This window comes from Dermacentor albipictus, chromosome 3 (genome assembly GCF_038994185.2).
Source record: "Dermacentor albipictus isolate Rhodes 1998 colony chromosome 3, USDA_Dalb.pri_finalv2, whole genome shotgun sequence".
NCBI classification, from domain to species: Eukaryota; Metazoa; Arthropoda; class Arachnida; order Ixodida; family Ixodidae; genus Dermacentor; species Dermacentor albipictus.
Window position 1 is genome coordinate 4,609,399 of NC_091823.1, and position 25,308 is coordinate 4,634,706.

Sequence of the window (25,308 nt, forward strand, 5' to 3'; positions counted from 1 at the left end):
GTGTTGCCTTCGAAACGAGCCGTGGAAAGTTATACTGCGGTGTATATCGGTAATTATGAACATGTAACGTACAGAAGTCACAATTACACGAGTTGCGAAGTGCGTTTCCGCTGCATTTCTTCTGCGCTATCCACACACGCAGAGCCATCTTGCGGCAAACACAGAAGACCCCCTCCTCTCAATGTACGGCGCTGCCCCGACAGGAGGCGCGCCGCGCGCGCATTGGGACCGCTCATAGAGTTAGTAGAACAACTCTAGAGGAAAAGCTGGGCCGGAAAAGTGGGAACCTCTAGGGCGCCGCCCTGTTGCTACTGGTCAATGTGGCCAGCGCAATTACTATTGAAAGAGCTGAGAACAAGTACAGGTCACCTTATGCTTTGTCACCTAAAAACGCATACCTGATGGCTTTATGAAGGTGGTACGTTAATATTAAGTTTACAGAAAGCGATCGCTAAGTCCGTGACTTATGTAAATCACGATGTACGCATTCATGCAATAAAGGATGACGCGAATTTCGGTTTCGAATCTGTTTTTTGGATGCGTAGTAGTTTCGTTTGACATGCGATCGCGCGTCGACATCGGACGCTATGACACACTCGTGCCTTATGTGCCACCGAAGCCCCGAAGTGGTCTGGCATATACCTTCACATGTAAGTAAACGAATTTATCTCCTTGTTGAGAATATCACGCGAGTAGGCAGCTCTTGTGGTACATCACAATCGTTCGAGAAGCGTCACAGTAGAGCATTTTTCTGCATGCGGAGCGGTGTTTTTATTTGCAGGTTTCCCTTCAGTAGGAAATTGCTGGACAGGCGGACCAGCGCACCGGAATTGTACTGGCGAAGCCACAAGCAACTCAAAGAATCTGTTTAATTGTTGCACTTTGAACAATCATGCTTCTACAAAGGCCACAGCAGAAAAACAGCCTGATGACCGAGTATTTCTGTGCCACGAAGTAATCAAGAGGCGAGTGCCTAATGCGGACGAAATAGAGTGCATCGAGACTTAGAACGACAGAAAGCTGAGCTAGTTCGTAAGGATTCATTATGCAAAACAGAGGTGAGGCGTGCAGACAGGACACAAGAGTAGAGAAGTTGGCGGCGCGCGTGTTGTTTGCTTGTAAATACTCTACTCTTGTTTCCTGTCTACACGCCTCACCTCCGTTTTGCATAACGAGTGCATCATGCCACATATTAATAGCTTAGGCGTTTTATTAACTGTGCAATATTTTCAACACTTCCTTGCATGCCATTTCATGTGGCATATCTTTTCTGGTCACAAATTTGTGCAGCGAATCTATTTGCATGATCGACTCCGGGCCTGTGGGACCGTTCACTTGCACTTGATGCTGAGTCTTTTACATGTACCCATAAACTGAAGATATGCACATCAGATCCCTGCGAGCACTTTCAAAATTCAATTATTTTCGACAACAGGCACATATGCAATACTGACATAATCCGGAATACCACTAAGCAGCTGGGACACATTTTTGTTGACCATACTCGCAGGTAAAATAAGTACATCATGTGGACAGCTCCAGCTCATTTTCCTTAAGTCAGTGTGTACAAGGGTTATGCAAAAATAATTTTTTTCTCGCGCACCGATTATTTTGCTTTATAAGCAAGAGAACCCACCACGTTAGTGTAACGTATCTTGTGCATCACACTAATATGTGCTTTCATTTACCAAGTGAGATGAGTTACTTTTATGGCTCATTCAGTCATATCACACTGCAAGCTGCATTCATCAATCTTCAATGGGATGTTGCAAATGTTTAATGAAACATGTTTCCCTTTTATGCAGATATGCAATGGCAAGCCCTTCCGTGTGTTCCAAAGGTAAAATTTAAGCTCTAAATTAAAGCAGACATTTCTAGTCAGAAACAAGCAAAAATAGTGAATGCAGAGTATCAGAAGCCCAAGGTACAGAAATTATGAGAAGTGTCGAATGATTTTAAGGAAAGAGTCGTATTTAAAAATGCAAGACCCTTTAGTGGAGGTCAAGCAAGTCAATATAGGTAGAATACTCTGCAAAATTATGCGAGTGAGGGGATGTCAAACAATGGGTCAGGAAATTCGTTGTTTTTCTGCAAAACAAAAGCTGATTGCCATTACATAAGTCACTAGCACCATGATAAATTCAGAAATAAACCAAAAAACAAGACACGCAAAAATAAACAAAACATTTAATGATATTTCAGCAGAACTTTTTGTTGGGCTAGTTGGTGCATATTACTGAAGTACTATAGCGCCAAACAGACGACACAAGAAGAGACACGGACATAAGCGCTCGTCCGTGTCTCTTCTTGTGTCGTCTGTTTGGCGCTATAGTACTTCAGCCATTTAATGATGCTCTCTCCACACTGGGATAAATAAAAACAAACACATCACATCTAATGTGGACATATCAGATGCCTTGTGAAACATAAAGGAACAATTCAGTTTCGAGCTATGGCACTTGCCGCATAGATGTGGGGGGGGGGGGGCCTTGCACCAATAGTGATAGTTACCACTGCATTTAGAAATTGAAAGCATTCGTGCAGACAAGGATGATTCTTTATATTTTTGGCTACCACTTCAAATGCCTCCACCAAGTGTTACAATGCTGCACGCAGCCATACTAAGGATCTCGCAACAACACCTGCAGGTAAAAAGCAGAAGCAGTCAAAGTGCTGGTGTGTTCTGGACACTATGTTTGAAAACTTTTAGGCAAGAAGAGTGCAAGAAGCAGACATAACTGCATTTATTTCCATAATTCCCCATTTAAATGGCCTTTTCTTTTTGCTTAGACAATGCCTACGCCTAGCCACAGCAGCTCCCTCATACAGACTCCGCAAACCAAGAGGCCGTGGAGGCAAATGCAGGTAAGAGGCAATAAGCAATAGCACTGGTATCGACATTCATCTAATTTCTTTTTATTTCGTTTAGGCAGCCAGCACACCTCGAACAGCCACCTTGATTGCGAGTGTGTCACCCTAGTCGCCAAGGAAACATTTGAGGGAAAGTGACAGGCAATGTGAACAGCCACTCCTCCATGTAAACAATACTCTTTCTCTCGGATGACTCCTACGCCTCACCACGCCAGCACACTTGTGCACAAAGATGCCGCAGAGGCACGTGCAGGTCAGAGGCAAGAAGCAGTGGCACTGGTGTCGACATTTACCCAATTTCTTTTTCTTACACTGAGGCAGCCAGCACACCTCGTACAGCCACCTCGACTGCGGGTGTGTTAGTTGATCCCTGTTGTACATATGCTCATAATAAACTTCAGTAAACTTGAACTTCATAATAAACTTGAAGGCAAATGGTACATTGATGCATTGTATTTTTGAACATTTATTGTACACATACAATATATGTTATACTTTGCAGTGCTACAGAGCGTATTATGAAGCTTCCCCCTATATTATGCACCTTTAATTACGTATGTGTTGTGTGGCCCTCAATGCAGTTCATGTTGTAGCAGCTGCTTTGTCTGTGTATCGCACATTGGCTTAAGCTCGTGATATCCACATACTTCTCTCACATATACAAAATAAAGTTCTATGTAGTCCTCAGTGTTACAACAAAAAATGAAAGTAAACAATCCGATCGTGGAATTATGTTTATTACAGTGATTCCTACGACAGTTACTGACAAGTTGACAACTTGAACTGGTCAATCGGTCCATAGCCTCCTCTATTTTTCAAAAATAAAGGAGGCTATGATCCGTCATGGCAAGGAATTGTATGTATACATAAAAAAAGGGGGGTATGTGTGTGTTTGTAGTGGGGGTATAGGATTAGGGCGGTACGAAAAAATGTACCAACACCGTCCTCTAGACCCATTCCGTTGAGGTACCGTAACAAAACGTATTATGCATAAAGTTCATACAACCAACTCTGATATTACTACAGACGCCAGGCGACGCGAGCTACATTTGTCATGATGCATTCGCGACTGCACCGGATGCCCTCCACATTATTCTCGTTAATCGTGCTCACTGCGCCGAGGCAAAAGAAAGACCATGGGCGCAGTTGCCTTTAAAGTATCTCGACCTTGCGAGGCACGGCTGCGCGTGCCAGGGGAGCTGTCCGTGCGAACACTCCCTGGCACACACCTGCCTCGGCGGCCCCAACCTACGTACCGTTCTGCTTCGAGCTTTGATCCCCCCACTGTCCCTCGGGTGCCCTGGAGTTCCTGCGCCGCCTGCTCTACTACCATCTCAGGTGCTCTCCTGAGACTTCCGTTTGTCGGTTACATGTGCCCTACAGCTGGATCATTACTTATAATAATAAAAAACCCGATCTATCGTCACGACGATAGATCGCGAAAGCGGCTTTTGCAACATACCGCGCCCGTGCGAAGATAATTACGGAACGCCAACGAGGAATCTGACCATAGCTTCGAGCTCGTAACGTCGTCGAGTGACACTCCTGCAACAGGCGTGACCGCTGAAAACCGCATAGCGCCAGAAGCTTGAACAGGATCATCCCTCGGTTGCATAACTGCCAGCTCTACGGCCAACATGGACCACACCCACACCATCCCGCAACATAGAATAAAGAACCGACTTATGAAGCCCAAACACACGGCTGCACGCACACATCACAACACTTCAAGCGAGACGCCATGCTGCTACGCTGCTACTGTTGCCGGATTAAAACTGACTACTGTCACCAAGTCTAGCAAGCGTCTCAGGAGCTGGCAACCTCGGCGCGTAGCAACATGGCGGCGCTCTTGAGGTTCCCGATTTTAATGCATGGGCCCTATGGGTAGCTTGTCCTCTAGAGTCAGTATAGTAACTCTATGGGACCGCTGCCAGGCGCGTCGCGGGACTCCCTCTCCCCTGACGACGCTTCGCCGTGCTCCCGGTCCTTTCTTTAGATTACTATCTATCTCTCTGCCCGTGCCGATGGCGACGTTTGGCTGGCGTAGATCGTTTCCCCTCCGAGACACCGAGTTCTTTGGTTCGTTCCGTTCGCTCAGGCGCACGTTTCGTTGCCGCGCCGAACGCTGCGTTGCTCGACGCGCACCGCGTGATAGGTGGGCGCCAAGTCCGATGCGGTGCGCATCGTAAGTGATCGCTGTGCCGTAGCGCATTGTCTTATACCCCTTGGCGGGTCGACGGGAACGCTGTCGCGTCCCACTCTTGAAGGCGAAGCTTAAGCGTCCTCCAATTTTTCTTGCAATTTTGCACACACACACACACACACACACACACACACACACACACACACACACACACACACACACACACACACACACACACACACACACACACACACACACACGCGCGCACACACACGCGCACACACACGCGCGCGCACACACACACACACACACACACACACACACACACACACACATATTTATATATATAAATGCGGTAATGAAGGGAGTAATGAAGGGAGTAAAGAGACGTCACACAGACCGTCGCTCAGACGTCACGCCGAGGCGTGCACTCGTACGGTTGGATGTTCGTTCACTTTGGAACGGGGTGGTGCTTCGCGCCTCTATTATACTGCTTAATGTCCTACCTAGGTAAAAAAAAACGCTATGAACTCCCACAACCAAATTTTCTGATCCCTGTTTCGAACTGTGCTTTTGCACGTCTCCGTTTTTAGTCGTTTCCCTACTTTTCTTCCACCAATCCTCCAATCGCCTCTTACTAGTCTCTACTGCGGACATGCTTACTTTTCAGTTGCTGTCGCTGAAACCAAGGGCTTCAATGCGGCCAGTGGTGCATAAATCGACCGCTGGGCAGATATTTTCACATTCCAATAAAACATGCTCCATCGTTTCCCTTGCTTTACCGCAGCAAGCACATGCTTCTTTTTCTTTCTTATATCTCGCTTTATAGGTGCGTGTTCTCCCAATCTCGCTTCAAAAAGTAGTGAGCTTCCCTTTGAGTTATCATAAATTGTTTCTTTCACCCGCCGTGGTTGCTCAGTGGCTATGGTGTTGGGCTGCTGAGCACGAGGTCGCGGGATCGAATCCCGGCCACGGCGGCCGCATTTTGATGGGGGCGAAATGCGAAAACACCCGTGTGCATAGATTTAGGTGCACGTTAAAGAACCCCAGGTGGTCAAAATTTCCGGAGTCCTCCACTACGGCGTGCCTCATAATCAGAAAGTGGTTTTGGCACGTAAAACCCCAAATATTATTATATTATTATTAAATTGTTTCTTTCCTGATTTCGTTTTTTCCTCTTAAGTAGTTACTCATGGCAGGTTTCTTTTCATGGCAGGTTTCTTTTCCATTGCCGCCACTCATGAGATTATTTCAGCCTCTCTTGACTTTCTGTTTGACGTTCTTTGTTGCTGTGTTGCCCACCCTACAGGCCGCATACTTTCTGGTAAGCTTCCTAGTTCTTTTCCTCCACTGTGAATCAACGTTTTGCCTGTACAGATACCTGAACACTCTTCCAGCCCATTTACCTTCTTCCATATTGCTCAGTCGTTCTTCATAAGCAATTTTACTGTGAGCTTCCCTCACTTCAAAACTAGTCCAGCCCATATCAGCCTGCACAGCTTCATTTGTAGTCTTCCCGTGAGCGCCCAATGCGAGGCGACCCACTGACCTTTGGTTCCCGCCGAGTCCTGCTTGCATCCTTGATTTAAAGCAAACAACCGCATTTCCAAAAGTAAGTCCTGGAACCATTACACCTTTCCATATACCCCGGAGCAACTCGTACCTATTATATCCCCATAGCGCTCTGTGCTTCGTTATGGCTGTATATCTCTTCCCCTTGACTGTTATGGTTTTTTCCTGTCTTTCCATATATCCGTTGCCTTCGTTTATCCATATACCAAGGTATTTATATTCTGTTACCCGAGGTATTTCTTGGCCCTGTATCTCCACTGTCTGTTCAATGTTTTCATTGAATACAATAACCCCTGATTTTCTAACACTAAATTTCAAACCTAAATTGTTGCCTTCCTGTCCACAGATATTAGCCAGACGTTGCAAATCACTTTGCTTGTTTGCGAGCAACACAATGTCGTCCGCATAAAATAAACCTGGGAGTTGCTGCTCTATTACTGTACCTGCCTGTTTGTATGAAAGATTAAACCCGATATTACTTCCTTTTAGCGCCCTCTCCATCCTCACCGTGTACATCATAAACAGCAGCGGGGATAAAGGGCACCCCTGCCTCAGTCCCTTGTTGATATGAACTTTCTCCGCGCTCCTCATCCCTTCCCATTCAACGCAAATGGTATTTTCTAGGTGAATCTCTCTCAAAAGCTCTAGACAATCGCCACCTAAGCCTTCCCCTTCGAGAATATTCTACAAAATGTTGCCGTCTAAGTTGTCATAGGCTCCTGTAATGTCTAAAAAGGTCACATATAACGGTCTGCTTTCTGCTTTTGATATTTAAATACACTGAGTAAAACAAATAAGTTATCATCCAAACGCCTACCTCTTCTGAAGCCATTCTGAAGTTCTCCCAAAATGCCATTATTCTCTGTCCATGCTTGCAGCCTTAATTTGATTGCCTGCATTGCTAGCCTATATATTACATATGTAATGGTCAACGGTCAATACGAGTGGATTCTATCTTTCTCCCCCTTACCTTTATAAATTAAATTCATTCTACTTTGTCGCCAACTGTCTGGTATTCGTCTATCTATTAAAGTTTTTTCCACTGCTTTCACCAGAGCTTCCTTACTTTTTGGTCCTAGTTCATTTATCAGCCTAACGGGAACCTCGTCTAGCCCTGTGGCTGTGCGCTTAGGAATTTTCTCTTCCGCTTTCTTACAGTTTAAATTTGTCAGCACCAGCTCCTTTTCCACTTGGGTTTCTTTCACGCTCTTTCTTTCTTCAAATACAACCTCGTCATTGCCTTGGAAAGATTCGGCTGTTACTTTTCGGACGTAATTTATTGCCACTTCTCCTTTTAGTCTGTTTTCATCTTCGTCTAGGATATGTTGTATTGTTGTTGACCTCCTGCCTAATAATTTTATGTGGTTCCAAAATATTCTAGGTGCGGCCTTCTTTTTCTTACGTATTTCTGACAACCAATGTTCACTTTGACCTTTTATCTTTGCTTGCACCAGTATTTGAACCATAGACTTTTTGGCCCGGTAAATTTCCCATTTACTGGCTACTTCATCCTGTGGCGACTGCGCCTTCTTTTCCTGCCTGTGCTCTCAGGTACCTTCTTTCGTTCGGCGATCGCTTCTCGTATCTCCTTGTTCCACCAGCTTTTCGGTTTCTTTTTTCCTTTCCAACGAACACGTTGTTTCTCTTTCCGTATTTTTGTCGTTATTACACTTAGAAGCTCAATATATTCCCATTCTTTATTTGGCCAGTGGCCAAGTTCTTCCTCGACTCAAGTGACTATATTTGTTATTTGTTCAGCGTTCAAATTTCCATTTCCCGATTCCATCTGTCAGCTACTTTCTTGACTTTGAGCTACAAGTGATGCCTAACAGGAGTGATGCTTTCTAAATCTATGCCGAAAGTTGACGAGTAAATTGTGTTTTGTGTAGTAGGCTAACAATCTTGTATGCATTATGTTTTTCAATTCCTTTGGAATATAGCGGTCCAGTAATGTAGAAAGTTGGGCGAGTTGGTGACTAATCACCATGTCTTGGTGGTGAAGCAGCGCACTGACAAGGACAAACGCCAAGACGCACGCGAGCAGCAAGTGTCGTGTTTTCTTGTGCGTCTTCGCGTTGTCCTTGTCACTGCGCTGCTTCACCACCAAGGCACGATCATATACCGGTAATATCGAGATTTGTTGGTGCTTATTGAACGCGTTCTTGCTTAAAGATAGGCACGACACGGGCAATTTGCACAGATTTGGGCAAGGCAGATAAAGTAAGGTTACCGTATATACGTGCGTAACCACTGGGGCTATTAGGCACGTGCTCTACAGGGCCTATTTGAATGTATGTCATCGACATCTGACAGCGCTTGACTGTTTTCAATATATTTTAGGCGAAGAAAAACTTCTGCAGTGCTCGTAGGAGACACTCCGCGGTATACACACCGATCGGGGGGCGCATTCTGCGACGACCACTTTCGGCGACGCCGAAAAGGATTGGCTGGTTGAGCACTACGTCACGCGAAGGCTATAGTGAGGGTCGCAGAATAGGTCCACAGGATTACTGTTGCTCCTAGGATCACTGGACAAATTAGACTGCCGAATGAGAAATTAATTAAATTCGTCAGCTAACGGCACATCGTAAAGATGTTGTTCCGAATGGTGGAGACCACCGAGAATCGGTAGCGACTTATTTGAGTGCAAAAGAGTGCTCAGTCGACGCCAACCCATGCAGGTCAGAGCGAAGCGTATTTTTGCCCGAAAACATTGAGTATCTCGCTTCTCTTGTTTTCGACATCATGTGGTTCCTAAAACCTTTAAATTTTCAAGCTGTTCCGGATCTCTTGACCTCACAGACAGGGCATATAAAGCGTTTTTACGATCGATCAGTTGTATTAAGTTGTTAATGATCCATGGTTTTCTTCCCTTGACGGGCCGCACTCCTTTTATTCGACAAATGTGTCTTCTGGAAAAAGAAATTCACCTTTCTCGATTGGGCAGACGACCGTTGTGTGCAGCGTCTGTGCACATCAGCGTTGCCTTTCTTTCACGGGAACGTCGCGAGCTCGCTGCCTCCCGTAGCTTCGGCAAGCCCCAATACTCGCAGCTATTTCAAAGTGTTTGAATAAGTTAAGCACAACAGTCAGCCGTGTCCACGGTCCACATACCTGCAGCTTCTTATGCAGGACAGCTGATGTCACCGATACAGATCACCAAGCCGAGGGTAGACGTGGTGCGAATTTTGAACTTTAACTACTGAGCCTGCATTTCCTATATACCTATGCACAGTGTTGGTGGTAACTCGTTACAAAAAAAAAAAAACAAAAAAAACCCGGCGTTACCGGTAACATGGAACTTTTTTTTCTTTCGTTAACTTCGTAACGTACCCGTTACCTTTTACAACTGTAAAGGGTGACGTACATACATTAGCATTTTTCATTAACATGAAAGGTCACGTTACTAGTTCCTTTAACGAAGACACGCTATCTAAAATGTCTGAGCATGGAGTAACGATAAACTTAGCTGCATTACTTTTTATGCAATTATATGGACACTCCAAGCGAATTTTCGTCGTCGCCGTGGGACACCCCATACTTAAAGGTGTACCTGTGCCGAATATGCGAGTTGTACTGCTATAATATTTAATCACTAAAGTTGCTCGTACCAGGTCTTACGTTCCAGACTAAATAACTCCTCAGGATTTTGAGAACGCGGCAGCCAACAAACGAATGTCACGAAACATAACATTCACGGCTAGCGCATACCCTTAGATCGTCTCACTCTAAAAAGCGCAAAGCAATATCGGCGCTCAAACCTGAAAGTGACGCAGTTTTACAGGCACGCACTATAGACGGACGCGTATAGCTGGAACACCGTCCGAGAAGCGCCACTTCGCACTATCGAAGTCAGCGTGCGTCGCGCTTGTGGCGGACAATTCTTTTGGTAACGGTATAACGCCTTATTTATAGATAACGTAGGGTGGTAACGCGTTCATTTTATTTTAACGTAACGAGTAACGTATTTTGTTACATATTCTTTGGTAACGCCTAGAATAGCGCTTACAGATTGCACACAGCTGCAGATCTCGGCAACATACAAGCTGTAGTACCGGTGAGCGTATTTCTTTCTTCGCAAGAAAACAAAATTCAACGCGACATCATATATGACATGCTCTTCGCTGTTTCTAAAGCACAAAGATTGAGCAAACAGCTAACGCCTTACGGCTTCGTTCTACTATGAGGTTCTGCAACGCGCCCTTAGTCGATACACACAAACTGCGCAAAAAGTCGCGACGGTAGCCAAGTACGTGCTTGAATATGAACGATAAACCGCCGTGTTTCGGTCGACATATAGGTATACGTGCCATCTCGGAGAATCTCGTTTGTACAGCACACGCTTGCCTCAGCATGCACGCCCGAGACTCCCGGAAAGCACGTAGCATATAAGCCGGAGCTGCGCATCGCAAAGCACGGACGACCGTCGCGTGCAGGGTGATCGCGGGTTCGGCAGACGCGTCGCCCTGCGTGCACGGCCAACGCGCGATCCCACCAAGTCCACTCACATTCTGAAGCAGGTTGTCCTTGCTGCGGTACATGCTCGTGTGGCGCGGCGGCGGAAAGAGCGCAGCTGTTCGCGCAGCTGCCGCCGCTTCGATGACGTGCGGTGCTCGCGACGGAAGCACGCGTGGCGTGGGAACATGCGCGGCGGCTCGAGTCGAGTGCGAAAGTGCCTCGAGGACGAGATACGTGTCGACGCGACAAGCAAGCTGATTTCTTTGGCTACTGCCCCCATGCCACGGCACTGAATTCAAAGAACTGCAAGTTACGCATGTATTGAATTGAATTGAACTTTATTCTCCTTCAACAAATACACAAGGAAGGAGCAGCCACAAAAAGCTACTGAGATTAGTAGCTTGACGAGGTGGCTGCCCCGTTACACAGCAGCAGCAGCAGTAGTTATGAAACAATTTTCTTACAAATGACTGCTTTCATACATATGCACGGACAATGATTGCACAACGGAACATAAGCATTTTGCAAAATACAAAAGAAAACTTCACATTAATGAGCAAAATATATGAAAATAGATAAATAAATGCATCATAGTTCACAGGAACTGATCTCGCATTGTTTTTTTGGACAACTGTGACACATCTACAGATTTGTTGGCAAAATTATTGAGTGCCCTGCTTCGCTCTGAGAGCCAGACTCTTCGACATAAACCGCAGTTATTCATATTGCCATGCGACTGAGAATAACGACACAGCTGTCAAAACTGCCAATTACAAATTGAACTCTTTTTATTTGCCGAACCTTTGCCCAGCAAAAGCAGTGACAATCAAGCGCAACGATAGCGGTGAGCAAAGCCGGCGATAGTCGAAAATCTGATCAACGGGTCAAGCGCGTCGGCTTTTATGCATGACTCGTCCAACTTTCCAGGGTATAATCGTTGGTGCCCGCGTGGCTTCTCTGTAAAGTACTACACAGCTTGCATCGCGCATACAATCAGATTACAACAACAGACGGATAGAACTATCGATAACATTCGAGAAACTTCTGATACATTACGAGCAGTAAACAGCGCTAAACAACAAGGAAAGGGACACAGACAACAGCGCTGACTAACAACCAAGTGCCTTATATTCTTTCAGTCAGCACATAGATACTCCGCCACTATCTCAAAGCACAGAATCAACAGAATCCCGCATGTGCAGGGGCCAAAAATTACAATCAATGAGATAGGAAGGCTATCTCCTTCGGAAGGAGAGAAATAGAGGGAAGGTTTACACATGCTTCGCCGCTATTATGAATGTGGAAAGCTTCGGAAATAAGACGTGCACGGTCATCGCGGTATTTTGACAGATAGGTCACATCTTTAAAAGACGGCTTGCAGCCGCATTCATTGCGCGAACACTCGAACAAGGTTCAAAAACGAACTAGAGATAGTCAATTATCACTGCATTGCAATGAATGCGGCTGCAAGCTGAATGCGGCCTCGCTCTCGGAGCACAGCCAGGCCTGTGCGCTGTGCTTTACGACGTCATGCTATACTTGAACCGAAATTTTAACTGACAGTTAAGCCCGGCGTGACGATAGCGGCGACGTCAAAGTCACCGCGGCTTACTCGGGAGCACCCCATTACATTCTACGGCAGGCGGGCAACGTAGCACGACGTCAGGGTTCCAAGTGCACAGGCCTTGTGCTATCTAGGAGGCGTTAGCAGAGCAAGCGAAATGGAACACTTGCTGCGGCGCTATTGGCGGCGAGGAGTTACGGAGTCGCCCTCTATCGGAAGCGCCTCGCTGGCGTAGTATGAGGGATCACGTGGCGCGCTCCTCATAGGTTTTGCTGTCAGAGCTCACTGAAAACACCACGCGCGAGCTTTCCCGGACATTTCTGTAAGTACTTTCGCAACAAGAGAAGTTTCTTACTGTCTAAATAATAATCTTGGGCCAACTGAAAGCACACAATCGTTTACAGTCGCTATCTCTTTACCGAATACGTACAGTGAACGCCACTGCGCGAGGTCGCCACGATGGAGTCTGCCGAACCGGCTACTTGCGTGAAAGGTAGGTAAACGCTGAGAGCAAACTATGTTAAATATGTTCTTATAGTGTTTGTATAACTAAATGGAGCGTAATAGAATGAAGCCTCAATGCAGCGATCGCGTAGATTCGCAGCGACCGACTGCGCGTCTGCATGCTTGTCCGCGCACTGTTTCGCTTTCTCCGCGCGCGCGTTTTCGCACCGTGCCATGAGCTTTAGGCCGCAGAATATGAGCATTTGACAGTATACAAGCAACCATTGTTGCGTGGGCGCTATCAGAGCTGTTCAAAAATAATTTCATTGTAGAGACTTCGACGCCTACGGGGACTGTGATACTGTGATGTGCCGTCGCGACGATTCAATCTTTTTTTTCTTGAAAATTCTTTGACCTTTCGATACTATTTCTCGAGTTGCGTCGCACTGTATGTTTATCGGCGTTCTCAGCGCGCAATTTCCCGCTGCTCCTTTTTTGTAATCCAGTGCATTATTTCATAACACAAACATGACCATATGCCATGCTTTCTTTAAATGTGCTTCTTACCGCTACCTTTCCACTCCACTGAACTTGCCAGTATCTATAGTATCGACAAGTTCATAGACCAAACCGTCATGACATTAGTCGGGCAGGGGACTCGGGCGTGCGTCTCAGTGCGCGTTTTCAGAACATCGCAGACCGGGCGCCGTAGCAGAAATCTTCCTCGCGTCTGTGCTTGCTGCATACCCGAGTTGTTGCCGATGACTGTTTGCCGGTTTTATGTTTCGCGAGCCAAGCTTCACACAGCTTCTTGTCCTGCGGCTATGTGTGAATAAGGCTGACACCGGCCTCCGTTACGTGCGTCCGGCCCTGCGGCACCGAGCAGTAGCCTACCATGTCGCGCGCCTTCAAAGGCAGCCACTACATATTGTAGTGCTTTCAAGCGTTGTAAAGGAGACACTCGAAGCGGGAAAATTTCGCCACTAAATGAAAACCGCAGCGTACGAGGGAATTTAAACTCGTTTTCAGCTCGCTTCGGCGCGCCCGAAGCAGCCGACGCGGCCGCTATGTCCACGTGATCCCTCCTAGCACGTCACGCCGACGGTGGCGCCAGCTTTTCCAGTGGTGGAGCTCGAGGCCAATAGCGCGCCAGGTGTTGCGGGAGAGGGCTGCGACACGTTTGCACCGCAGGCTGCTGCTGCTGCGTGTTGGTCTCTACCGGAGTGCCGCAGGGATCCGTCCAAAGCTCCTTCCTTTTCAGCTTGGTCCTGGCTTCTCTTCCTTTGGCCATCAGAGCAGACCTCCAACATCCCGTCTCCATCGCGTCTACATCTCCGTATACACGCTGATGATGTAGCTCTGTGGACTCGGCGTCCCACTGGAAGCCTTCCAGGCATTCGGTCCTGCTTGCAGCGAGCCCTAGACGAAGTTGTTTCCTAATTCCAGACAGTGGGCCTCTCCGTGTCGTCCTCAAAGACGGAGCTCTTCTCGTCCACCCCAGCGTGGCCAAACGCCGGCGAGCAGTCCCGATGGTGCTAGGTGGAAACCGCATTACATGGAAGCAGGTTGTGACCTACTTGGGCCGGCAGATTGCTCTCGTAGGCGCCAGCTGCCAAGGCGCTCATCGCTCAAGTGCACAAGGTCCAAAAGGCAGTTGGCCGTCTGCGGCTCCGCGGCAGAAGATGCACACCACAATGGGGTATCCGTCTATATGCCGCTGCGGCTACGTCAAGGCTTCTTTATGCACTCCCTCTCGTGGCTCTCCCTTGGGTTCGCGTACACCGCCTGGAGCTATAGCACCGGAAAGCCATCCGGATGATTGTTGGCTTGTCAGGGACCTCGCACATCGCTGCCACCCTAGCCAAGACAAAGACTTGGCCGCTGTCCCTGCTGCTTCTACAGCGTGGCCTCCATCACGATGATAGGCTACATCGTGCCCCGGGTAGGGTGGCTCTGCTTTCAAGGTTGCTGAATCGACCTCACTCGCGCATGGGCAGCTCGTGTCAGCTGTACGAGGATGTTGTCGGCCGTCCTCCCACACTAGCCATCCCGCCACCTCCTCCGCACCATCATCCATTGGAGGTCTCTACTACGCCGGAGGGCCTCACGAAGAGGCGATTCCCATCCTGCCCCTTGTACCAGGCGTCGGCGTTCCTGTTGAAGGACCGGCTGGAAGGACATCTCCACATTTACACGGACGGCTCGATCCATGCAGACTCAGGATCTGCCACTGCCTCCTGCGTGATCCCTGCCCTTCGGTGTTCGGGAGTGTGCCGGCTGCCTTTCGCGGCAAGGTCCACCGGTGCTGAGGTGGCCTCTATCTGGCTGCAAACAGGTTGTGATCCACGGTTGTGATCCTCTGTGACTCGCGAGCGGCGCTCCTAGCTCTTCATCGACCGGAGACCGCCGGCCTTGGCGTTGCCCTGCTGGCGGATAAGCTTCGCGCCCTTGTTTCCAGTGGCTTGAAGCTGTCGCTGCATTGGCTCCCCTCTCACGTCGGCGTCCAGGGCGACGAGGAGGCTGACGCCCTGGCAAAGGCAGCACACCATGTCACGGTCAGCACCACTGTAACAGGCTTCGACTATGCAAGGCACACGTTGCAGCGGCACCTAACGGCGATCCACCCTGATCGGCGCGTCGCCAGTGGTTGCCCTCCCCACACGCTTCCTGATAGCGGCCTCACAAGGCAGGAGCAGTCTCTCCTGCGGCTCTTCCGGAATGGCCACTCCTGGACGGCATTCCAGAGGTACAGCAAAGGCTTCATCCCCGGCCTGCTCAGCGTGCGGCGAGGACGAAACAATCGACCATCTACTTTATTTCTGTCCCGCCTTCTCCAAAGAGAGGGCTTCTCTCTGCGTGTCATTCCGACGCCTCGGACTCCCAGCGGTCTCGGCATCCCAGCTGTTCTTTCCCGGCCGGCACCACGGCTCCGCCTTCAGGCACTTTCCTTGAGGACACGGGGCTGTCGTGTAAACTGTGAATGCGCCGCATGGCTGCCTAACGATACTGGGCTCTGCTATCGCCTCATGCCCCCTCCCCTTCCCCAAGGCGCTGAGTCGTACTCCCTAAAGGGCTGCAGAAAATAGCGTTTCTTAACAATAACAATATCTCTCTCTCTCTCTCTCTCTCTCTGCGGCTTGTTGGCTAGGGCAACACGTACCACTATGGTACATTACTCACAGCGCAAAACTCGAAGGGCCGCTCATCGTCGTTAAATTGAACAATGGTGGCTTCGCATTCAGAATTGATAAGAAGTGCTTAGGTGTGCTCGGGTCTTTTGTATAATTTTCTTTGTTACATTGTCAGACTACCTTTTCCCCTGGCATTCTAGTTCTTTTATTCATGTTAGGTTTTTTTCATTCGCTTTTTTTTCGCGCATGTAAGTCGGCGTTGTCTACTTTCGCGTCGACGTTGCTCGACAAGCTTTTTTGTTTCCGCAGGAGGCCAGGCGGGCCGATCGCGGAAGAAATGCAGTCTATGGTGCAGTGTACGTGGTTATTTTTCAAGTATATACTGGCGCTTATTACGCCTCTAACGTTAATTTTCCATACTCTGCGCCTAATTATCGCTTCTTGTCAACTTGAGACCTATATTTTGATACGTTTTGCGACTCACTAAGACGCTCTGGATGCGCGAAGAGTCCGTTTTTAGGCCAAGAGGACAAATAGATAGCACGATCCCACGTTCGCCAAACCCATGTGAAGTTGCCAGAGAAGACCTTGTCTTCAAAAGAACTGAGAACAGTGTCCTATGGTACGCCAGTTGAGACATAATCAAATTATAAATACTATTTATAATTTAGTAAAGCTGCTAGCCCTCCTGTTGGTTACGTTGTAATTCAACCAGAGGCGTCATGGCACTGACACCACGGTAAAAGCCACGCTGACTTACCACGTTACACTTCAGGTGGTCCACATGATGTGCTTATAAATTCTACATGTTCTATAAAGAGCGAGAGCTTATGGAGGTCTGTCGCATCTGCTTTTTACCGAACTTATTTTAATGTATAATTTTCGCACATCACCACGAAGAAAAGATTCAGTTGATAATGAATTGTCAAATATAACTGTGAGACATGACTTTTCCATGCATAGTAACTAAGAGAGAAAAATTGCAAGTGCCATCAGAATCACTCGTTTTCCTACTATCGAGCGCAACACCTCGTGTTGCACTCGATATGATGTCGCCGTCGTGTGGCACAGTGACATCATCAATTTCAGATGTCACCTTTTAGTTGACTAAAGGAATTTACTAGTTGAACGGTGGAACTTATTTGGAGTAAAAACAAATTGAATATATGAGTTGAAGGCAGACACGATTGTGTCAACACTACTATAGTAGATTGTTCATTAATTGCAAAAGATTATTACCAGTCTCACAATCGGTAACATGGACTGTACAAACTATTTAGGATCGCTTAAAGCTGCAGCAATGTTATACTATAAAATGTAAGGTTAAAGAAAAAGATGACGCGAGTGTACAGTCTTGAGGAGTCGAGGAAGAAGAAGGGAGAATAAACAGTGGTATATCACTAAATAAAGCAAATGAAGAACTTAAGAAGCAGATGCAGGAAATGAACAAGGCGTTGATCCTGATCGAACGGCGCGGTCCAGTGCCGCTTCCAGTGGAGCTGTTCTTGCCTCCCAGGGTTTTGGCCAAGGATTGAGTAGCTGTTTCTTTTTTTCTCTTATCGATTTCCAACTGTTGTGATAGTATCATGATTATTTAGCGAATCACAGCAGGCAGATGCCCTTTTCTTCACCAGGGGCCTTTCCCTGGTCCGCTTCTATTCCTCCGCAGGAGTTACCTGTGGATGTGTTTCGATCTACGCAACGGCGCCACATCAGTTCATGTGGCTCTTGTTCCAACCAATGACGGAGTCATACGGATGAAGAATCCAAAAGTCATACAGGCGGAATTGCAATCGATGACGGCCCATTTCCAGAACATCACTGAGGTCCGCCAGTTTGGCAGAGGTGGTATCCTCTGCTTTTCCGCAGACCGCGGTTCTGTGTACAATCCCTTTTAAAGTGTTCGCTGTTTGCCGCCAATCCAGTGAGCGCATTTATCCCTCCCCACTTGGCATGTGTGAAAGGGCTTGTCCGTAGCGTCGACGTGAACATGACACCGGCAGAAGTAGATGTTTTCACCGGCGGGTGTAATTTCAGTTTATCGGTGTGGACGTGTGGTCGAGAAAAACAGGATCTTTACTGAGTCGGTTATGGCCACATTTGCAGGGACAATTCGACCATCAGAGATTAAGGCATGGCCTCTAATCTACAGAGGGCAACCTCGTCCCCTCCAATGTGTAAAGTGCTGGCGTTATGGAAAAAGATGTAGACCTGCTCCGAGGTGCCGAATCGAGTGCCAAAGCAAGGAAGAAAGGTGCTTCCTCTGCGCGCACTCTGCTGATTATTCTAATTGCTCAGCAAAGGCACGGGAAAATAAAATCCTGGAAATCGTTGAACGAAGACGTTGTTCCCGTAGAGAAGCCGTAACTGAAATTCATGCTAGGACACAGTGATGCGCCGGTGTCACAGCCCGCCAGGCGGCAGCAACGGACGCGTCTCTTTCACTTTCTATTGCTGATGCTGTCGAAAGGGCAATGGAAAAAGCTATGGAGCGCCTAGCTGAAAACCTTTGCGAGTCCTTGGCACAAGTTCTAACTAGCCAGATGGCACAGATATTCGGAACAACATCAACAAGAGGCATTCACCGTCTCCATCGTAGACTCCAATTCAAGGCTCACTTGCTGCGCTACGGTACGTACTTCGAGGCCCGTGGTAGCCGAACAGGTTGCAATCGCGCTGGTTGTGCTCGATGGTCGCAGAGAGAGGCAATATATAGTGATTCCAATTAAGGCAGCCATTAAGGCCTACCAAACCGGTATGGTCTCCCCCCAGGCCCTCCGCATCCTCCAATGTGCCAAAAGTATCTCTCCGGATTCTCTCATTTGGTTTCCCACTCACTTGGGGTCGATTGAGGGTTGTCCCTCTAATCCTAACGAGGGCGCAAACGAGGCCGCGCGAGGACTCACTGACCGCGCCGCCTCAGCAGTCCCCCAGCCCGGCGGGGAAGCCTTGCTTACGTTTAATGAAATCACCACGCACAACTATCTGTCAAGACGGGTATTCCCCCTCCCGTACCCCGCCTTATGCAGGGCGCGGGCGGTTACCCTCCGACTTTTACAAGCCCGTGCCTAACCTGACCTCGCGGTCTTTCATGCCATATACCCTGAAAGATATCCCAGTGCGGACTGCCCTGCCTGTGGACTAAGGGCAACGTTGGACCATGTGTTGTGGGAGTGTGGAGCCATCGGCTCCTCCTTCAGCGAGGATAGGTGGGCTGCACTCTTGGGCAGCCCTGAACTCAGCGCGACCAAACCCTGGCCGTCCAGACTGCCCGCGATCGGGCCGTCAAGCTCGGCTTGGCGGTCCCTACGTGGGACTAGCCGGGTGGCGCGGGGTCTCCCCTGCGTCTTCTCTGGACCGAAATAATGTTACTTCACTCACTCACAACAGCTGTTGGTATAACTTCTCAAACAATTAACTGTCCACGTCCTTCAAATGAAGAAGTAACCGCCAATTTCACGTCCCAAGATGCCCAAATTGTAGGCCTATTCGTCGATGTCAACCAGAGCCAATGCGCAGGCTTCAATGATAACACACAGGGCGCAGATGAAATGGACATGGATCCTCGATCGTTAAAACGATGTAGATCCCCTTGGTCAAAAAAGCTACGACTCTGACTCAGTCAAAGACAAAAAAAATATGAAAGACAGCCTTACGAAGGAAGAATTCTTAAAGGAAAGCATTTTAAGTAAGGCAGTTACTGAGTCCATACTTTCGCAACCATAGGAGTCCTCAAATTTCTTCATTGGAATTGCCGATCAATTCACTCTGCAGCTACAGATTTATTGTATTTATCATCGAAATTCTCCCTGGATATAATTGCTTTGCAAGAAACATGGCTTTCAGGACATTTCATTTCATTTTATTTGTGCCCATTTACAAGCAAATGGAGGGGGCAAAGGTGAAAGCTGCGTATTGGCAGCTTGATTGGTCCCTGGCCCCCTTTACATATTGGCAGACCGGTGGCAAAGAACACTTTCAGAAATGAAAAAAATAAAGAACAGTGGGTTACATCAAATAAATTACATTTCTTTCAATGAATACATATGGTTTTACGGAACCATGGCGATTTAAATGGTAGTTTTCACCAGACAGATGAGCTCCGATGGTGTCAAGGCATGGATGTCAATGCCGGTTTCTAGGTAAGAATTTAGTAGCCGTGGCAAGGTATTTGCGACCATTTGATGGCCGTAATTTGTCCTCGAAAGGGTATGAGCCATTTTTCATGGCTGCGCGTCTCATATGTGGGTGTATTCTCGTTTAAGTTTGCTATATTTGTAATTAAGTTGCTTCTGTTTTTTACCTGAAAGTAATAGGTGCGTAGGAGGGTTTGTTTGTAGAGATGATGACTTTTTGTTATGTTGTACTTGGTAAAAAGATTCTCAGTGTGTGAGTTGTATGGCACATTTGCGATAGCGCGTATTATCTTTTTTTGCATCAATAGTATTTTAGAGTGATTGGAAGCTGATGTCGTGCCCCATACAAGATGGCAATAATTTACATGCGAGGCAAACAGTGCATTATAAATGATCAATTTAGCTGACATTGGTAAAACGTAGCGATTTCGATGTAGTATACCTCTTACGCGGCTCAGTTTCTGCAGTACAAAATCCACGTGAGCGTCCCATTGCAATGTGTCGGTGAAATATACGCCAAGTACTTTTACCGTGTCAACAACCTCTATTTTCTCAGAGTTGTAAAATATGTGGTGGGTCAATGGAGTACATGTACCTCTTGTTTTAAAGATGACTGCTTGTGTTTTATTCGAGTTTACTTTTAAAAAGTTCTCCTGGCTCCATTTTGAGAGATGGGTTAATAGGTTGTTCGCTGCACCAATGAGGCCTGTAAAAGAGTTGTTTGATAAAAAAACACTCGTATCATCAGCGTAGTTTATGAATTTTGCTTCTCGGTGGGTAAGAACTATGTCGTTTATGTAGATGTTAAACAAAAATGGGCTAAGGATACTTCCCTGAGGGACACCTGTTTGTATTTTTCGTCTAGATGATATGCTAGTGTTTATAGCCACATATTGCTGTCGATTTCTAAGGTAGGATGTCAGTAACTGTAGAGGAAGGCCCCTGATGCCACATCTTTCAAGCTTAAGTACTAGGAGGTCATGGTTTATGCAGTCGAACGCTTTTGTGAAATCTATGAATAGACCAATTACAAGTGACTTATTTTCGAGGTTCTGCAGTATATATTCTTTCTGTGCTACTAGTGCTAATTCTGTTGATTTACCTTGTTGAAAACCGTATTGAGCGTCTGTTATTAGTTTATGTTTATTGCTGAAAGATGTTAATTGGTTAAGAATGATTTTTTCAAGACCTTTAGAAAACTGCGGGAGAATAGATATCGGACGCTAATTTTTTAAACCAAGCTTGTCACCTCTCTTATATAACACAATTACTTTGGCAATTTTCATTTTTTCAGGAAAAATATCTGACGTTATGCATAAGTTGTAAATATAAGCTAACACAGGTGCAATGTCACGAATGACGTGTTTGAAAGGTCTTATTTGGAGGCCATCAGCATCGCAGCTACATGAATCTTTCATTTTGAGAAAAACTGAACAAACCTCGGTAGGTGTTGTCGCTTGGAAAAAAATAGTGTCCATAGTTGCAGGGAATTGAAATGTACATGGTAGGCTTAGTGATAAATGGGAATCAGTGTCTGTAAAGTAATCATTAAATGCGTTAACTAAATTATCTCCGGTTAAAATGCATCCGTTTACAGAAACTTTCTTTATAGGTTCAGTGTTCTGTTTACGTCCCATTAGTTCATTTAACTTGTTCCACATCTTCTCTGTTTGTCCCTCGCATGAAGAAAAAGTACGTAAATAATAGCGATTTCTTGCATTTCTTAGCTCTTTATTTAATTTATTTCTAAAAATTTTGAAGGATTTTATATCCTCGCCGTTCCGAGATTTTATGAACCTGGCATAAAGCTTATCTCTTTTCTTTATTTTTCTTAGAAGCTGTTTGGTCATCCAAGGTTTCCGATAAGCTTTGTGGTTTATTTTCTTATGTATGAAATGTTGTGCATAAACAGCTGAGAATTTCTTTAAGAAGATGTTGTATGCTGGCTCTGCCTCGTTTTGTTGAAAAACCTCCTTCCAAGATACTTGTCTCAAGACATCTTGAAAGGCAGTTAATGTGTGCTCGTTTATTGTCTGAAATGTTTTTTCAGTGTTATCTTTTTCGGTATCGTTTGCTCTTGTGTGGATAAACATGACTATTGGCATGTGGTCACTGAGAGGACAGTTTAAGACTCCACTAGTTACTAAGAATGGATTATAGTTCGTTATAAAGAGATCAAGAGTGGTTTTCGTAGTTTCTGTTAATCTCGTGAAGGTTTCAACCGCATTTATACATCCGCTTGCCACAAAAATTCTTTGAAATATCGTTTTCCTAGCACCATCGGAACTCATATCAATGTTGAAGTCTCCTCCTAAGACCACTTTATATTTGTTTTCTGACGCAAATTCTAGCGCGCGCTCTAAAAAAATGAAAAAAAGGTTCCAATAAACCATCCGGCGGGCGGTAACATACTGCAAAGAGTACACCCGGTGTTTGTACACACAACATTTCACAGTTTTCTGTCATACAAGAATACTCGGCTAACAGTTCACATGTTAGAGAATCATCTATCAGAACAGATACTCCTCCACCGCGACGTGAGGTTCGGTTTTTATAAAATACTTTTTTGCAAGGCAGGCGAAAAACATCATCAGAGCAATACCATGTTTCGCTTAGCATGACTACATTACACTGACTATTTATATCAGAAAAAAAGTTTCTAATTCAGGTAGCTTGCTGGAGACTGATTGAATGTTCATATGTATGAAAGACAGTCCCTTCTTTTGAGTGGCCAATAACGTGAACCAATCCTGCTTGCTAATACATGCCAGATGATTCATTTCGGCAAAGAGTCAAATAATAGCAACAAGAAATTGGCGTTCATTGCAATAGAGCACGAAGATCATTTTCACCCTTAACGACAACTGCCGATTCACCGTTTGCCCTACGTACGAGAACTTTTCCATTTGAGTGCCACACGAACTTGTATCCCGCCTCCTTTGCCCATTCTTTGGCAGTGGCAAGGAGCTTCCTCGAGCGAGAGGTTAGGTTTTCGTTAACGAAGATGTTGCCCTGATTGTCTCTTAAGGCTCGCCTTTTGGCAATCCACGCATCCTTCAGTTCCTGCCGTGCAAGACGGATAATAATTCCTCGCATTTTTCCTTTCTTTGCCGGGAGCCTGTGAACTGCCACATCTTCCTCAGAGAGAGGTTGAAGTTCAAGCTTCTTTGCAAGATCATTTACCTTTTCGAGTAGGTTTTCATTGTCAGCCTCAGGTACACCGTGTATCTCAATGTTAAGACGTCTGCTGTGCCATTCAAGTGCGTCTATGTCAGCCTGAATCTGATCGAGCTCCCTATAGGAGAAGCGTACTTCTCTATTTTTTCTACTTTCTGTTTGACAGTGTTTAATTCCTTTTCGTGGCTCTCAAGCCTTCGTTGAATTTCATCAAAGTGATCGGAAAGTGTTTGGATGGACTGTTCGATCCCGTCTACCTTGTTTGGTAGACTAACAAGCAAGTTTAGTTTTTGGTCCATTTCAGCAAGTTTATTTATTATCTCACTTTCATTCTTACACGCTTTAGCAGAGGAGGAGCTTTTACTTCCTGTAGGTTTGCATGATTCGCACTTCCAATTCTTTTTGAATTGATCTCGTTTGCCCTTAATGGCACTTTCAGCAACGCCGGAGCAGGTACCGCTATGATACGAAAATTCACATTGTGAACAAGTCAGAAACAATTCGCTTTCATCTATCACAAACCGACATTCACAGCAACGCCACATGGTTTGCGGCTGTGCAGGTCTATGACTTTCCAAAATAGGGCAATGAGAACAACAAATGAACACAAATTTGTAGATTGGCTGTAGCGGAAAGAGCGCGTTGCAAGATGAGTAACGTAGAGAAAGAAACCAACCTGAGAAACACAGAAAGAGCGATAAGTGCCGTGTCCTTCGCGCTCCACCGCCACAGCCAATGTGATAGGAGACGCCCCCAGCTCAGTTACGAGCTGCGCTTCGTCGACGACGATAGCGGCACACGTGGTCCGGCTTGCGAACAGAAGGCGCGAAGTTCAAATGTCCAGTTTAGCAGAGGCGATGAAAATGCTTTTGGCAGGTAGCATAGTACTGCAGATGGAAGCAGCTGGGCAGGTCCAAGAAAAGTTGTACTGCAGTCCGGTTGTGGTAACGTTGGGTCCCCAGCCAACCTGAGAAACGCAGAAAGAGCGATAAGTGCCGTGTCCTTCGCGCTCCACCGCCACAGCCAATGTGATAGGAGACGCCCCCAGCTCAGTTACGAGCTGCGCTTCGTCGACGACGATAGCGGCACACGTGGTCCGGCTTGCGAACAGAAGGCGCGAAGTTCAAATGTCCAGTTTAGCAGAGGCGATGAAAATGCTTTTGGCAGGTAGCATAGTACTGCAGATGGAAGCAGCTGGGCAGGTCCAAGAAAAGTTGTACTGCAGTCCGGTTGTGGTAACGTTGGGTCCCCAGCCAACCTGAGAAACACAGAAAGAGCGATAAGTGCCCTGTCATTTGCGCTTCACCGCCACAGCCAATGTGATTCAATCAATCAATCTTTTCAATTAAATAACTACCGATCTTTTCGACTGGATCGTCTATCGAAGGGCGGAGGTTCAGCTTTCCTTATCACTAACAGCATTAGCCCTAAGGCAAACATTTCATATAAACATATGTCTCCAGAAAGTAAAATTTTTGCTTTAAATATAACCATACCAGGGTGTCTACCTTTCTCGTTTGTAAATTTGTAATTTCCTGCGGGTGTACAGAAAACGATATTTGGATTCAGCAGTGACTTCATGGTGTAAGGGCGAAATTCTTGATTAAGATTTCAACTCCCATCACACGTGCTGGGCCTTTCGAACTGACCAATGTGGCAAGCGCTTGTGGGATTGGAAAATAGATAATAACCTGTCTTGTCTGAACTCTAGAATTCCTGCATATATTTGTAAACAGTCCCGCTCAGCATTGGATTTAAGTTTGGTAAGTTCGTCCCTCACTAGCTCATCCTGGACAGCCTTGGACTGTGCCA

General features: G+C 46.5%; 1 protein-coding gene across 4 annotated transcripts in view; it reads right to left on the bottom strand.

Annotated features, from left to right (window-relative positions):
- The window catches only part of LOC139057188 (transmembrane protein 272-like), a 50,388-nt gene extending 25,620 nt beyond the window's left edge, over positions 1–24,768 (bottom strand). For 2 of the 4 annotated variants that reach the window (XM_070534995.1, XM_070534994.1), the window contains exon 1: positions 11,095–11,190. In XM_070534995.1, coding sequence (XP_070391096.1) covers positions 11,095–11,127 — 33 coding nt within the window. In that variant the 5' untranslated portion in view covers positions 11,128–11,190. Of the gene's footprint in view, positions 1–11,094; positions 11,191–24,172 lie in introns of those variants that run through there. The other 2 variants (XM_070534996.1, XM_070534997.1) reach the window with 2 other exon arrangements.
- Between the last annotated feature and the right edge of the window lie 540 nt (positions 24,769–25,308).